Raw genomic sequence first — 17,358 nt, 5'->3', positions numbered from 1 at the left:
TTGCACCCTCTTTTCAGGCAGGGGATCCACTTGGTTGTGCGCCAGGCCAATCAGGTGGCCACTTCACTGCACAGCCAGCTGTGAGACACCTTGAGGTGTGTTCCTTTCTAATCATGCCAATCAGCCCAGAGTTCATCAAGGACAGCCAGGTGTGTGGCTGCCAACTTAGAGCACGTTTGGCTCCCCATCCCCCTTTCCTTTTTTTGCTCTTAATCACAATCCCAGCTCTGCTTCCTTCCTGCCTTTCGTCCTCTCGCACTCTCTCTTTCCCTCGTGGTTGGACGATGAACCTCAAGTGCGCTCTCTGCTCTGCCCGCAAGACTTCCTTGGGATGGGAGGCGATGCGGGTGGTGGATGGGGAGGCAAGAGAAACCGCAAAGGTTTTATGCTGAGCGTCTGACGCAGTTCCCTCTATGTGCTGTGGATTTGTGTGACTGTCCTCTTGAGAGCTTTGGGAAGCTGAGGGCATGTCACTCTGGTGTGAGAAGCAGGCAGCTCTTTCCTCTTTTTCTTTTCTACCTCACATGTAGAAGAGGTGTGTGGCTTTTCCATCTGCCCATTGGGTGGCCTACCTGAGCAAGCTCAAAGTTGGGTGGGTTGTATTGTGTAGCAGGAGCCCCAAAGTTCAAAGGGGGTTACCTTCTAAGAGTGGCAGAGTGGAGATGTTATGACACATGCACTCCCTGTTCCCCCAGGTGTTTTCACCTGCCTCACTCCCCTCTGCACACAGTGGCTGCCACAGTCCCAAGGCAGGTGTGGCTGCTGCCTGCATACCACAAAATAAAAGGTCCAAGGGACAAGAAGCAGGACTGTTCAGCCAGGGGAACAGTAACTCAGGACCCCAGTTTTAAAAGGTGCTGAGGCCCTGGAGATCTGCTGCTAGTCAAGAGTATTAGGTCTAGGTCAGGGGTTGGCAAAAAAATTTAGCCATGGGCCGGTCCACTGTCCCTCAGACCTTGTGGCGGGCCGGAGAAGTGGCACGGGGGGGGGGGAGCTGGAAGAAGAGGTGAGGGAGGCAAGTAGTCCTCCTCCTCCTCACCCACCCCCCACCCCCAGCTGCTGCGCTTACCTTCCCTGGGGTTGCCGCCGCCGCTGCTTCTCGTGGGTAGGCAGAGCAAGCTCATTCACCCCACTCTCTGGCCCACAGGAGCACCAGGGCAGTGGCAGCAGCAGAGGGAGGATGATCGCCGCGAAAGGGCTTGCTCCGGAGAGGGGCTGCTTAAAATGGCGCTCAGCCAGCTCAGCCCAGCCCCCTTCCTTCTCTAGGCGGGGGGGGGGGAGAAGCCAGGAGGAGGGAGGGAGGGGGCGGCGGCACGGTGGGGGGGGGATGGAATGGTGCCAGGCAGGGGGAATGGTGCAGCCCAAACAAACAGAATCCCCATGCCGATCCACAGACAGTCCACGGGCCAGATCCTGAAGGCAATTGGTCCTGATCCAGCCCGCGGACCTTAGTTTGCCGACCCCTGGTCTAGGTGGACAAATGCAGTCTGACCTTTTCTAAGGCTGCTTCCTCTGTTCCTAACCTCTGAGCAACAGCTTTTTAAGATGGTGCACATTCTCCTGGGATTAGTGCCTAAGTTTGGTGCTTTGGCTCCCGAACCTTCCATCCAGAAAACTTCAGGGGCTCACCAGTGATTTGTTCAGCAAGTGAACAAACATGCCCTGTGTTGCATTTTTTTTAAAAAATATAGGCATCACACATGTTGTTTGCAAACCAGCCTTTCATACATTCATCCAGAAAAGAGAGGGCCATCTTTTTGAAAGAGGGGACTTATGGGAAAATAAATAACGAACTGGGGCTAAAGTAAGTGCAGCCAGGGACTAGGAGATGCACAGGCATCTCTCCTTAACAGCAGCCAGGAAGTATGAGACGCACACGTGCCTCTCTCCCGGGCATGCCATTGTCCTTGGATGTTAGGTGTTCCACAAGAGAGAGAGGGGGCTTGGAGTGTGTCCTGACACCACCTTGCGCTAACCATCTCTGCCCTCTGTGTGTTTCTCATTAGGAACGGATTAACCACTGACAAACCAGCTGTCACCGAAGATGTAAATATTTACCAGAAATATATTGCCAGGTAGGCTGATTTTTCCCGCCCCCAACCTTGGGTTTTTCTCGGGAGCAGGACGGAGGGGGCTGTGGGACAGAGAACCGGGCAGGGGCGAGGGGTGGGGGGTCTCTGTCTGTCTGTCTGGGTGAAATGCAAAAAGCCAGTTGCGGGAACTGAGTCTTTCCATTTCTCTCTGACATCCACACTGACTTCCCCACCACCAACTTTCCTGCTGAAACCCCACCCTTTACAAAGTCTCTCCCCGATTCTTAGAGTAGAAAAATCAGCCATCTTGGCCTCCAGAGGCTTGGACCTTCACTCTGTTTAGGGATGAAGACGTAGCTCAGTGGTTAGAGCACCTGCTTTGCATGCAGAAGGTCCCAAACTCAATCTGTAGCATCTCCGGCTAAGGCTGGGAATGTCCCCTGGCTCACACCCTAGAGAGTCACTTCCGATCAGTGTAAACAGCATGGAGCTAGATGGACAAATGGCCTGGCTCAGTATAAGACAGCTTCCTATGTTCCTGTGTCCTAAAGAAAGGTCTGTGGCTTAGCAGCAGAACACCTGCTTTGTGGGCAGAAGGTCCCTAGCATCTCCAATTGACCAGGAAGATCCCACTCTGCCTGTGGCCCTAGAGAACTGCTGCCAATGGCAGTACTGGGCTAAATGGGCACAACACTGGGCTAAGTGGGCAAGCTGTTTGACCTGTTATAAGGCAGCCTTCTGCAGTCTCTGTTTCTTGAGAGAAGCCTTTTCTATCTATTCATTCTTTTCTATCTATTCATTGTGGGGTTTATCCAGAGTCTCCTGTGCGAGTTTTGTGTTGAAGGCCAAGGCTGTGGGTTCAGCATAATGAATTGTATCCCAGGTTAGTCCTGCTCTGAGATTAATGGGCATGACTAATTCAGATCCATTAACTTCAACGGGTCTACTCAGAGCAGGCCTTGGTTGGATGCACAACCCAAAGGTTCCCCCTCCATTAGCACAGCACCATGGGATGGATGCATTTGTCCTGCTTTGCTGTATTTGGCTGGCTGGCTGGATTTCTCAGTTGACATATTTTTATTATTTGGAGACGCTGCAATTAATTTGTCTAGGCAAATTAGCCGCCGTTTATTTTCATTCGCCTAGAGAGGTGGTAACGCTAGCTCAGTGGAACTGTAGAGGTTATGGCCACGGCCGTTTGGCATCCTCTGCCTAAAGAGAGGGACCAGGGATGGAAACGTCAGGGCAGCAGCTTGGAAGGAAGGCTGGCGTTGAGGCTGTGCTAAGGCTGCCCATCAAGAATCCATCAGGAGGAGCCCTTGTGAAACCCTGATGAAATGGTGGCAAAGGCTGCCAGGAAGGCTGCAGCCCTTCCCTGGGAGCAGGGAAGGGCCATAACCCACTGCTTTGCATGCATAAAGTCCCAGGCTCATCCCCCAAGTAGGGCTAGGAGAGACTCCCTGTCTGGAATCCTGGAGAGCCGTTGCTGCTTGTCAGTAGAGAGAGTTCTGAGCTAGATGGACCACTGGCTGGACTCCGGGACACAGGAAGCTGCCTCATACTCTGTTCCTATGTCAACCTTCAAACCTGGGGCTGCAAGTGGCCCTACTGTTAATTTTATGTGGGCGGCAATAAGGAAAACAGGGTGGCAGTGAGAGGGAGAGAAAAGGGTGTGGCAGAGTGAGAGAAGGGAGTGGCAAAGAGAGGAAGTGGCAGAGAGAGAGAGAGATGGGGCAAAATAAAAAAAGGGGGGGCTGGCATTGGATTCAGACCCCACCCACTGCCAGCATGTGGCCCCTAAGAATTTACCCCTAGGGGGGTGCAATCCTTAGCAGAAACAAAGATTGTCTGTAATCTAGGAGGTGTGGAACCTGCCATGGTCAATAGGCCTCACTGCTCTCTTCCAGGCTGGTTTTTTTGTCATTGTTCTTATTTGTTTATTTAATTTATATCCCAGCCTCCCTCCCAAAGCGTCCAAGAGTGGCTTATCAGCCTAGGAAACGGGTGGGCAGGAGGCAGATCTGCATTCCTAGATTCCTGGACGAAATTCAGGAGGTAGCAACTGTTCAAACACAATAGGAAAAGGCCCCTCCTAAATCAGTCCATTAGAGTCTCTAGTGACTAGTCTGTAGTAACTCAGTTGCACAGGTCATCATATAGTTAGCAGGGTGCTATAGCCATTTGTCTCTTCCTTCCTGAGCCACCATTTTGCATCTGGCCTCGGTTGGTGGGATCTCATTATTTTAGTAGAAAAACAAAGTTAGATGCCCTCTAAGCCTGAACTAAGGAACAAAATACCCAACCCTCTTTACTGCCTTTTTCATTTGCTGTGGGGTTTCTGGAGACAGATGATGCAGCTGGAAAAAGTCAACACTGGCTCTTAAGAGAGCCTCCCTGTCCTCCCTGATCAAACAGGGTTTGCTGTTTTTTGAAACAAGATATACAAAAGCAAATCCCACAAAAATGCCTACAAGAGGCAAAACCCCCAAGAGTGGACATGTTACAAGGTATACTCCCGTCTTCCATTCCGACTTCAGGTATTTCAAAATGTCTGTCTGTAGCCGTAAATGATTAACCCATCTGGATGTTGTTGGAACTCCAACTCCCATCAGCACCTGCTAGCATGACCAGTAGCCAGGGGTGATGATGGGAATTGTAGTCTAGCAACATTAAAGGGCCAAAGGTTCCCAACCCTTGTCTTAGCAGACACCAACCAACAGGATTGGGTTGTAGCCATTTAAGTTCTACTTAGAGTAAACTCATTCAAATTAATGGAATCATGTTTCATAATTTCAATAGGTCTGCTCTGAGTAGGACAAACATTGGCTGCCGCCCATTGTTTTCAGAATACAGCTGAAGCAAAGGTGGTTAGTTTCCATTCCTTTCCCTCTTTAAAGATCAGAATTGGTTCTAATCCATGTTAGTGGCTTGAGAGTCATAAAATCAGAGGGATGTTTGTTGTCCCAGTTGTATGGATCTGAAGCAAAAAGCCCACACACTTATACATAGGGGAACCCCCCCCCCACACACACACCGCTTTCTCATACTAATTTTTTTACTCCCCCCTTAGTCTAAAATCCTTCTCCTCAGGGGCCTTAAATCACACAGTGGAGCCTGCGTGGCTATAAGTTATAAGCTCATTAGTTATAAGCCTGTCTTTAGTCAAGATGAGGAGAGGGGAGGCCTCTCCTTTGTGGACCAAACTGGCAGGAGGTTTCTCCTCCTTTCCTTTCCTTTGTGCACAGAGGGGATGGTAAGATGGAGGTGGCGTGCTTCCTTCCCAGCCACCCACCTTGGGGTTAGTGAGGTTAGTGAGGTGGTAAAGTCAGCCAAAGAAACTACTCACCCAACAGTACAGGTTCCCTGTTGCAAGTTGCACCTGCTTGGTATTTATGTACAGTGGTACCTTGGGATGCAAATGGGATTTGTTCCGGAGCCCCATTCGCATTCTGAATAGAACGTAAGACGCGATTGCGCGTGCGCGGGTCGCGTTTCGCCGCTTCCGTGCATGCACGTGACGTCATTTTGACCGTCTGTGCATGCGCGAGTGGTGAAACCCGGTAGTAACGCACTCCGTTACTTCCCGGTCGCCGCGGAGCGCAACCTGAAAATACTTATCCTGAAGCATATTTATCCCGAGGTATGACTGTACTTGGTTTTACAAAACTCTCTAGTGCAAAAACTCCCCTTCGTGCAGCTTACAGTGTGCCACATTGCAATCTCGTACGGCAATTATGAAAAAGGGATGGAATCCACACTTTAAAGCACCTTTCCCTAGTGTGGTGCCCTCCAGATGTGTTGGACTACAACTCCCATCACACATGGCAAGAACTGATGGGAGTTGTAGTCAAAAATGTCTGGAGATCACCAAGTCAGGGAAGGGTGGTTTTGAAAGCCACTAAAACATTGGCTGCCTCCTTAGAGAAAAGCCTGCTGGAATAAAAGTAGCCATATGGGTGAAAAGCAGTAAGGAGAAGGTAGGCCAGCCACATTTCACAGAGCAAGGTGTTTCATAATTTGGGTGCAGCCACAGAGAAGGCCCTATCTCTTATCCCACCCAGCTGTTCTTCGACACCAGGCAGTGCACAGAGCAGGGCCTCTTTTTCTGCGGGCAGGGTGGTATAGCCTTCCCATGCTGTCCACCTCCTGTTTACAATTCAATGGTTTTCTTTGGCTGCAACCCAGGGGTGGGCAACATGATGCCCACCAGATGTTGTACTGCTGCAGCGCCCATCATTCCCAGCCAACCTAGCCAATACTCATAGATGATGCGATTTGTAATCCAGCAGCATCTGGAGGGCATCACATTGACTACCCCACTATAACCTGAGCCACAAATTTGGGCCCCAGGGCAGAAATATGAATCTGTTAGGAATCTGCCCTTATTAACTGCTTATCACAAGTAGAGGTGGTGGCCATGAGCTTGGATGGTTTAAATAGTAATAATCAAGATGAATGGTTTGAGGCGAGATCTACCAATAGATAGCTAAACAGAAGCTGTCCATGCTCTGAGCTGGGCCGGCCCTATCGTTAGATGTTTTGAAAGGGCAGCAAATTGTTTGTTATTGAATTTATTATTGTTGTGCTTCCACTGCTAGGGATGGGGAAATGTGCTTCTCTGCCTTAAGACTACCTAGATTGCCCTTGGATACTCTTGAACCTTGATGGCAGAGGGATGCGGGTGGGCAGGGAGATTTGCTGCCACTGCTTCCAGCTTTGGCCAGCCTTGGCTGAGAGGCAACTTATACTTTAGCTTATATATTTGCTGAACTTCAGAGCTATATTCATTTATTTTTAATCATTTTATCTAACAAAAATTATATGCCACTTAGTAGAACAAAAGACCTCTAAGCATCTTCTCCTTGGGCTGTTTTTCATGAGAGGGTTTTTGTTTGTCCCTCAAACCAGTCAGTCAAGTAGTTTACATCTAGAATCGCACATTCTAGGTTATGACAGCTCACCTGTTCTTGATAGCCAGACATTTGGCTTTAATTTACATGTGGGTGTTCTTTCGGGGGGGGCTGTTTTAAAGCCCTAAATTAAAGGAGTAGAGGTAGAAAGAGGTTGTGTCTGCACAGCACAATTAGCTTAATGAGTTCGTTAAGAGGCACTGCCGAAAGCTGCCCAGGGACGCTCCATCGCTGTGTGATCAAAACGGATCCTCTCTCTCAGCTAGTTCAGGGTTTGTTTGGGCTCCACACTTTACTCTGTATATTTGCATTTCTTTTTTCTGTGGTAATAATAATAATAATAATAATAATAATAATAATAATAATAATAATATTTTTTACACTGGCAGATGGTTCTTCTGAGGGCCTTGCTTAAATATCTGTTTACATGAGCTCCCCCCACATTGCTTGTAATGGGGGTGGCTGGTTGTTAGCTGATGGTATTTCCCCCCCCCCTTCCTCCCGTCATGCACATCATCGTTACAGAGTAATGAGTGTGTAAATGCTCGCTAAGCATGCTGACTTCTGTATTTATTATTTTTATTAGTATTTATTTATCTGGGTCTCTCTTAGCAGCCCTTGCCAGATCTGGCAAGTCAAGGGAAGGAAACAAAGTGCTTCTCTCGCACATCTGCTTGTGTCGGGGGCCGCACGCATCTGGGCATGAGCATAGTGCGCCAGGGTGTGTGGTCACCAGCTCCCCTAGTGACACTCCTTTCAATGTCACTTCCTCCCTGGCTCTCTCACCTCTACCTGTTTTCAAGGGATCCCTTCTCTCTGATTTGAGAGCTTATTTAAATTAACACTGGTCCAGTCCACATGTCCAGGCAAGCCTAATCAGCTGCTGGAGGGGACCCACTTCGCTCCCCGTCGGTTCTTTGAGCTCAGCATGTTTGGCTTAGCACAGGGATGCGGGATCTTTCGCCCTCCAGGCGTTTGTGAGCTACAACTCCCACCACCACCCCTGGCCATGCTTGCTGAGGCTGATGGGAGCTGAAATTCAGCAACATCTGGAGGGTCAAAGGTTCCCCACACCTGGCTCAGCGTGTCTTCAGCTCCTGGGATCACGGTTAAGCTCTCTGCTCCACAACCATGACCTGTAAGCATAGAACAGACCTTAACTATACTGGTTTAGCTGCCACACTGCACTAAAAGGACTGGGGAGGCGCAGAGCAATTGCTATCTCCTCCCTGGGAGCCTGCACATTTGTACGAAGCGTGGAATGCGAACACATCCACTGAATCTGCAGAGTTATAACAAATGTACTCCAATGTTGAAGGACCACCTACCAAAAGCACATCACTGCACTTGCATTGGTTTTATCAGCTCTCCAACAGCGCCAAAGAATTTGGACGATTTCACTATAGTGGGGGTTCTTGTTGAAAATCCCTAGTTTTCTCCATAGAATTGCATCTTCCAGGAGTCCTTGAAAAGAAGGAGTACCTGTTAGACATTTCTGTAGCATAGGTAATGCCTTTCAAGGCTGTCCATAGAATTTTGGTAATTAATAGGTCAGTAATAGAGCATCCAAGCACAATTCAAACTGTTGGTGTTGACCTTTAAAGCCCTAAACGGCCTCAGCCCAGTATACCTGAAGGAGCATCTCCACCCCAATCATTCTGCTTGGACGCTGAGGTCCAGCGTCGAGGGCCTTCTGGCGGTTCCCTCACTGCGAGAAGCAAAGCTACAGGGAACCAGGCAGAGGGCCTTCTCGGTAGTGGCACCCGCCCTGTGGAACACCCTCCCATCAGATGTCAAAGAGATAAACAACTACTTGACATTTTGAAGACATTTGAAGGCAGCCCTGTTCAGGGAAGTTTTTAATTTGTGACATTTTAATGTATTTTTAATCTTTGTTGGAAGCTGCCCAGAGTGGCTGGGGAAACCCAGTCAGATGGGCGGGGTACAAATAATAAATTATTATATTATTATTACCTGCTTTGCATGTCCCAAGTTGAGTCCACAGTGGCATTTCTAGGGAAAGACCGAAGCCCTGGAGAGCCTGAAACTGCCAGTCAGCATAGGGAATACTGAGCTATATGAGCCCAATAGTCTGACTCGGTATAAAGTAGCTTCCAATGTCCTTGACACTATCACTAATATAGAAGAATCTTTACTATGATGTTTCTGGCATGTGCTGAAGAGACAAGCCACTTTGGTGCATAGAGAAAATTTATCACTGACGCTCCAATTGTTACAGAAGAATACTGGAGAGTAAGGGGTTTCTTTGACGTTTCCACAGCAGGCCTGAGAAGCAGCCGAGTTCTGCCTAAATCTTAAAGTTCAGCTTGAAAGGCTGCTTGCCTCATTGGCAGCACAGTGGCAGAATCATTGTAGATGGGGGGTTTCTTTCCCCATTTTATCCTTGGACCATGCCTGGCCAAGAGAGGGACTTGGCCAAAGCCATCCATGACTTGGTCTTACAGAGATTTGAAGACAGATCTCCCCAGTCCAAGTCAGACACTCTGAGCTGTAGCCAATACTAGCCCTACTCAGTAGACCCATTGAAATTAATGAGCATGACTAACTTAGGTCCATTGATTTCAATGGATATTAGACCTAGGGCTTTCCCAACATCCCTGCCTTTCCTGTTGAGAAGCAGGAGTATGAGAGGGTATACCTTACACCCAACCTACAAAATCTCCCCCCACAACACACCTTGCTTCTTCTTTGTAGTGGGTTGGTCATTACGGCAAGGGGGGTGATTTTGTGATTGGAGGGAGACTTGTCATTCTGGATGCAGACAGAGAGTCTTGAATGCCTGTGTTCCTGAATAAACAGGGTTGGGGCACATGGGGGCATGTGGAGGGCAGTGAGTTTTACCATTCTGGCTGCATATATTTTAGATATAGATATCAATATTCTTGATTTTAAAATGGTTGCTACCCAACTCTGAGCAGGAGCAATTTATAAATCAATCAAATCAAATCAATTATATGTTATTTTATTTTTGCACAGGAACCATGAATTTTCCCTTCTTCCTTTGATTTTTATTTATTTAATAATTTACCCCCTAATCCTCTATAAATATTTCTGAAAGCAGCTCTTACTGCAAGGTCCAAATATGGAAGAGATCGAACATTAACCATCCATCAGTCGATGACAGGATGTCGCCCAAATGCCTCTTCTGCTCCTAAGATGGCAGGAAGGTTGCGGGGAGGCAGGCTTGCAGACATGGGTCTGCCATTTTGGCACACTTTAGGAGGATAGCAAAAGAATTTCAGGCCCCGCATGGCTCGAGGGACCTATCCTGGCTGAGACACAGGCCTTCCTGAGAGTCTGAGCTTTATCCCTGATGTGAGAGGCAAACATCAGCTGTTTAATAACTCAGGTCTTATGAGCACTGGTGGAGGAAGAGGAGTGGGGCGGAGCGTACCGCCACCGGCAGCGCGATACCAGTAGGGTGCCATCACAGCTGGGGCCCCACCCACACTGCTCTCCGTTGCCCCCCCCCCCCCCGGTGCCAGAGCATGAAGCTCCACCACTGCTTATGAGTCTGAGTTCTCAAAGGTGATAATGGCAGCCTGGCAGAAGTGCAGCAAGGTACCCAGCAGAACCGAATACTGGCCACTGTGAGAACAGGATGCTGGACCAGATGGGCCTTTGGCCTGATCCAGCAGGCACATCTTAATGTTCTTAATGCCTGGTGGTCAAAGTATAGAGTCTGATGAAGAAGGAGGTTGAGCCAACACCCAGACTCCTCAGGTACATGACTTTATAGTTTTTTTCAGTGCACATATGTCCATCATGCAACCCTTACCTCATCCTTAAGAACAAGAGAGAGAGCTGCAACCCCTGCTCTCCTTTGCTTCTGGGACCAGGGTTGTTTTTTTTACTGTATTTTTCCGTGCATAAGACTATATTTTTTCCCAAATTTTTGAAGTTTAAAATAAGGGGTCGTCTTATACATGGATAATGCATAGTGCATTTTCTTAATTTTGAGTCCCCAAAAATAGGGGGTGTCTTATACACAGAAAAATACGGTATTTTCCCAAAATACCACGTGGTTGTAATAAAACCTCTAAGCAGTTTACCAAAACACAAAAACAAAAGGCCCCCCCAATGTTATTATTAAAAGACAGTTAAAATCAAAAGAGATGATAACACACGTCAGCATTCAACATGTCTAGACATGCCTAGACAAACACATTTGAAGCAAGCCCCAAAAAGAGCCCGGCAAAGTTGTCTGCTTGGTGTCAACAGGCAGGGAGTTTCAAAGTGCAGGTGCTGCCATGTTAACAGGATTGGCTTCTTGCAAATGGGGAACGAATATTGTGAGGCATCTGTCATGGTGCCGGTTCCAGCGATCAGAGTGGTTGAAGTGGGCATTGCATGGGGTCAGGCGATCCTGCAAGTTATGACCATTTGGCCAGTAAGGAGGCTAAACTCTAATTAGGCTCTTATGTGGGTCTTTGACAGGGCCACTGAGGCCATGTAGCCACTGTGTATTCTTAAGGCACCTTTGCTAGAATCCTCTTGCTGCTCCACTGACCTTTGGGAGAAGACCCACGCATTGCCAGTGCTCGCACCACAGCCTGGCCATTCGCTCTGCAACCATTTTGTCTGCACAGGCAGCTTTTTGAAGCAGGTTTTGTTTCCATATATTTGAAACGACAAGCCTGAAGAGCACTTTGTGCCAATAGGGCGTGATGAACGTATCAACTTTCAAATGCCCAAAATGAGGGGTACTAAAAAATTGTGGCATGACTTGGGACTTCAAAAGATATTTTCGGTTCAATTAATATAATTTAGTTTTGCTTGGCAAATAAAATGTGTGTAAAATTGCACAGAATTCATATAAAAATGGTAGTATTATTTTTAGCATTGCCTGACATTTTCAGAAGGTAAAATTAAAAGTATTTTGTTTTCAGAAAGCAGTTTATGTGCTTCTTCATCCAGTGTAGACTTACCAAACTAAATGTTGTCCAATCACAAAAATAATAGATTTAAATTTCACACACCCGAAAGCATATTTTTAAGGCCCCCTCGCCGAAGAAATTTGCAAAAACTAAGTTTCACCCCAGTAAAATGAAATGCCCTGTTGTGTCAGTTGCCCTCCTGTGTGGATCAAATTGTGTTTGCAGTCTGCCTTTGGAAGTGTGGGGGGGGGGCTTTTTGACGGTGTGCAAAATGAGCAGGTGTGCACTTGTGTGCAAGCTTTTCTGTTTTGAGGAGCTAAACAGATGCTGGCCTTTAAAAATTAATAAGTTTGAACTGTTTCAAGTGTCAGAAAGAGCAGAGGAGAAATATAACCCTTTAGCAACCTATTAACAACAGGAGCATCGACCGGGGAAAATTCCTTTGCTCTTGATCCCCCAGTTCTTCAGACCTCTTCCTCACCCCCAAACACACACGCCTCGACCCCTTGGCATGATGTGCCGTTGCTGCTGATCTTGTTAATTTCAGGGGTAAATGGATTTTTGCCTGCTAGTCACACTAACCTTCCCCATCTACCCCTTGACCATGGCAATATCTGGTGTAAAATGAGGCTAGCCCTTATCTGCCAGTGCAGTGCATGGGTTTCCTCTTGGAGCAGGGTTGGGATCTTTCTGGCCAATGAAAGCAGGGCTTTCCCTGGAAGTTAAATTTGCATCCTGTCTTTTTCAGCCCACCCAAAGCAGCTGATGATTTAAATCAGTGCTTCTCAAACTTGGGTCCCCATCTGTTGTTGGACTACAACTCCCATCATCCCTCACCACTAGTCCTACTAGCAAGGGACAATGGGAATTGTAGTCCAATAACAGCTGGGGACCCAGGTTTGAGAAGCACTGATTTAAATGAGCAGTAGCTCAGAGTGAATATTAGCAGCTGAGTTATACCGTCCGAGTCAGGCCGTGGGGCTATCTGGTTCAGTGCTGCCTGCACTGGTTGGCAGCAGCTCTCCAGCATTTCTGACAAGAGGCGTACCTAGAGATGCCGCAGGGGGTTGAAACTGCTGCCAGCTGCACACCAAGCAGGATCCCTAGCATGTCCCTTCCCTTAAAACATAGGAAGCTGCTATATCCTGCATCAGCATTTTGCCCCATCTAGCTCATTGCTGACTATACTGCCTGGCAGGGACTCTCCAGGGCTTCAGGCAGAAAGTCTTTCCCAGCCCTACCTGAAGATGCCACTGGGGAATTAACCTGGGGCCTTCTAAGTGCCAAGCAGATGCTCTGCCACTGAGCTATGGGATTCCTTTCTTGGTGGAAATGGCCACATGAATTTGAACAGTGCTGTCTGGCAGTGCCTGTGAATCAGCAATTTGTGGGGCTCCCTGTCCTCCCTGCAGCTACTTCCTCTTGTGCCTTCCGTCAAGCAGAATTTCTTGCCACACTTCAGTTGGCGCCAGCGGTTGGCATGTCCTGTGGGGGTCGCTGCGTGGCGTGACGGATGGCTCTACTTCTTGGCAGAAGGCACTCTCCTTAATTAGCTCTTCAGCTGCCCTCATATCCCCAGGGCACATTGGTGGTGCACCACACTCGGAGTGGGCAAAAAACAAATATTTCCAAACAGGTCTGGCAGCCACCCCTGAATTAGACATGAGAGAAGAGGGTGAGATGAGCGTGGTGGCATGAGGAACCTGTGGCAGCAAGGCAAGAATTTCAGACCCCATCTGCACCATACATTTAATGCACTTGAGTCATGGCTTACCCCAAAGAGTTCTCAGCAAAGAACTGTAGTTGTTTAAGGGTGTTGTTTAAGAGATGTTAGGAGACCCCCATTCCCCTTCCAGAGCTAGTTGTCAGAGTTCCCTGGGAAGAGGGATTGATTGCTTAAATTCATACTGAACGGTAGCTCTGCGAAGGGAATAGGGGTTTCGTAACAACTCTCAACGCATGGGATGCGGGAGGCGCTGTGGGTTAAACCACAGAGCCTAGGACTTGCCGATCAGAAGGTTGGCGGTTCAAATCCCTGCGATGGGGTGAGCTCCCATTGCTCGGTCCCAGCTTCTGCCAACCTAGCAGTTCGAAAGCACCTCAAAGTGCAAGTAGGTACTGCTCTGGCGGGAAGGTAAATGGCGTTTCCGTGCACTGCTCTGGTTCGCCAGAAGCAGCTTAGTCATGCTGGCCACATGACCCAGAAGCTGTACGCTGGCTCCCTCGGCCAATAAAGCGAGATGAGCGCCACAACCCCAGAGTCGGTCAAGACTGGACCTAATGGTCAGGGGTCCCTTTACCTTTTAACAACTCTCAACACCCTTAAAAAACGACGTTTCTCAGGAGTCTTTGGGGGAAGCCATGACTGCTTCAAGTGGCATGGTGCTGTTGCATATGTCAGGTGCAAATGTGGCCTCAGTCTCTTATGGGAGAGCAAGGTAGGCGGAAAAGGAGCAGGAGTCAGGAGTGCAGAGGCAGGACCCAGAAGCACTTCTAGCAAGGCGGCTTCAGCAAATGTCAACAACCAGAGAGGCGAGTGTATAGACAACTAAGGGGAATAGGGAAGGGCTCGACAACCTTCTTAGGCCTAGGGGCACATTTGGAGCAAGTGCTGTGGGAAGAGAGAAAGTGCATGCACACGCTCACATACAGTTTGCTTTTTCAAGGGATTTGGATAAAAACTGGATCCAGTAGAATTAATCTGAGCGGCTGGTATGGCTCAAGTAGAGCATGAGACTTAATCTCAGGATCATGGGTTTGAGCCCCACATTGGGCAAAAATATTCCGGCATTGCAGGGAGTTGAACTAGATTACCCTCATGCTCCCTTCCAACTCTAACAATTCTATAATTCTGTGAGCCTTGAAGTACATATACAACAGAAAGAGGAAGTGGGAAAGAGTGTCACTCTTCCAACTTTCTCCTTCAGCTCTTTTCAAGGGAGAAAAGGGTAACCACTTTATACCACCAAGGAGACAATGGGTGGAGGAGGGCCTAAGAGGCAGGGGAAGATCCGGTGGGTCTTAATTTTTTTGTTTAATTGCGTAGTTTTATTGCTTCTGACAGCTGGTTCAGGGTGCCTCTTCTGGACTGAGGAATTGACGTAGAAATGAGTGCGATGATCATTTGTTCAAGACTGATACCTCCTAAAGCTCTGCCACCCATGTGGATTGGTGGGGTGCAGAGTTCTCATATGAAATGTGGGCATCTGATGGGCCAAAACAGCACCCTCAATGCCCTTAGCGTTGTTGGAAAGGAAATAGATAAGGCATATTGGAACACCTGTTTTGCCACTATTAAGACTGCCATTAGCAGAAACCTTATGGGAGTCAGGGCCCAATCCAGCCCAGATTAAAGGACTTTATTAAGTCCTTTGGTGACAATGAGCAAGAGTTAAACGTATGCTTAACCCCCCACCCTGCCAATTGTAATGAAGGGTGCCTGTTGTCATGCCTCATACTTCTTACTATGGTGTCCTTGGAACAGAAAGAGCGAAGACCATAAATTGAACGTGCTGTTATTATCATCACATCTCCCGAGTGCAATCTAGATCTTTCCAATTAAGATGTGTTTCTGCCAGAGGTTTAACCTGAGTTTAAAACCTCCCTGGGTTTTCTCCCTCTGGGTCTGTAGTTGTAGATGGTGGCAGAGTTATCCTCTCCCTTGCATCCTCAGTGCCCTGGCAGAGCGAGGGCTCCCTGGACTTGATAGGATTTAAAACCAGGTGAAGATGGTTGGTGATGCAGACTAGGTGGGGAAAAGAGCCTGTTTTGCAACCCTTGTGAATCTTTTGTGCCATTTTGGAATCTGAACAAAGAAGAACTTGGTTTACCTTTTGTTCCCAAGGCCAAAATTGCTATTTTGTTTTTGTTTTTCTAAAGTTCATCTCTCCGCCACTGCTCAGGTTTCTCAATCACCTGCCTTGGCGTATTCCTGATTCCTTGCAGTTCTTTCTCCTCTCCTTCTTTCCTCCCCTGGGAGAGGCATGTCTGCTTCTGGCATCTGTCCCCTTTTCTGCAAACGCCGTGGCAAAGAAGCGATTTAAATTTTTTAGCAATGCCCCTCTCTTCTGTCAATTACGCCCCCCCCCCCTTTCCATCTCTTCAAGGCCTTCTGCCTCTGCAATTGACCACCTCTTCCTGTGTGCTTTGCAAATGCCATGTTCCCTGCTGCCACCACTCCTCTCTTTTTGCCATCTTCCACTCCAAAAAGGCTGTCCTTAACTCTCTCTCTCTCTTTCCTCTTTTCCTGCCATTCCTCCCCTGGGCCGCAGCCTCGGTTTCCCCTTCAATTCATGGCTCCTCTTTGATGCCCGCCCCAAGAGGCTCTCATAAGGAATATAGTGCCGTGTGGCATTTGGAACCTCAGAGCAGATGGCGATTTAGCTCTGGATGTTTCCCCATCGGAGTCCCCTTTCAAATTACTCCGCAATATGCTCTGTACAATGCACCCTCCTGGTTGCTGGTTTCTGCAAGCCCCTGTTGTGTTGCTGACTGTTATGCCTTTGCTCCCCGGCATATCATGGACTGCAGTAGTCCAGCCAAGCTTTCCTTATAGCAGACAGTCAGGCCTCTGTCTCTTGCTCTCTGGGGGAAGGGTCGTAGCTCAGTAACAGAGCATGTGCTTTGCAAGCAGAAGGTCCCAGGTTTTAATCCAGGCAAGGCTGGGGTTGCACTCTGCCTGAAACCCTGGAGAGCTGTTGCCACTCAGTGTAGGCGTTACTGAGTAAGATAAACCCAACAGTCGTGACGCTGTGTATAATGAAGTTTTCTGAGTTCTGTTTCTTCCCCTCTCTGCTGCCGCTGCCCCTTTCTCTGCTTCTCAAAACCAGAGTCTACAATTACCTATTTCATATAGCACATGCAGAAAAGCATTGGGGACGGGGAGCACAGAAAGCTGCTGTATACTGAGTTGTACCAATGGTCTATCTAGCTCAGTAATGCCTACACTGACAGGCAGAGGCTCTCCAGAGTTTCAGGCAGGGAGTCTGTCCCACCCCTACCTGGAGGTGCTGTGAACTGGACATAAGAAAAAGCTTCCTGGATCAGGGCAGTGGCCCATTTAGTCCAGCATCCTGTGTTCACCTTTGACCTTTTGCATATAAAGAGATGTGGCCATTTGCAGGAACAGAGGAGGCAGGAGTCTCTCTCAGACTTACCTGGAGGTGCTTTTGGCAATTTAACCTGAGACCTTCTGCATGCCAAGCAGGCACTTTAACCACTGGGCTATGGCTGGGTTTAGCGTTCCAGCGGAGATGCTAGCTAGCCCCACAATTTAATTAACATGAGTGTGGATCTTCTAGCCGTTTCCTATAAACATTCTGTAGGTACAAATTGCTTCCGCGGAGAGAGCCGTTCACTGCAGGAAGCCAGCTTTAAAATTTTGCACCATTCAAGCCTCCAGATAGTGACTGAGGATACACACAGCACAATATAGAAACCTTGCTGTGGTTTCTGCAACGTCGCACCTTGCCCAGACAGTGGCTACAGCTGAGTGCATTCTGTGGGTTTGCCATGCAA

At 48.3% G+C, this 17,358-nt stretch overlaps 1 protein-coding gene across 10 annotated transcripts in view; it reads left to right on the top strand.

The window, feature by feature from the left end:
- CASZ1 (castor zinc finger 1) overlaps positions 1-17,358 on the top strand; it is a 446,064-nt gene that overhangs the window by 390,885 nt on the left and 37,821 nt on the right. For 9 of the 10 annotated variants that reach the window (XR_013841587.1, XM_079986666.1, XM_079986664.1 and 6 more), the window contains one exon: positions 2,007-2,075. The exons of the other annotated variant lie outside the window; for it this stretch is intronic. Coding sequence is in view for 8 of the 9 variants with exons in the window: in XM_079986666.1 (XP_079842792.1) it covers positions 2,007-2,075 (69 nt within the window). In the remaining variant the exon portion in view is untranslated. The remainder of the gene's footprint in view (positions 1-2,006; positions 2,076-17,358) is intronic. 10 annotated transcript variants of the gene reach the window in all.

Source organism: Podarcis cretensis (assembly GCF_951804945.1).
Source record: "Podarcis cretensis genome assembly, chromosome: 8".
Lineage (NCBI taxonomy): Eukaryota > Metazoa > Chordata > Lepidosauria > Squamata > Lacertidae > Podarcis > Podarcis cretensis.
Note: the sequence above shows the minus strand (reverse complement) of the source record. Positions and strands in the feature narration are given on the sequence as shown.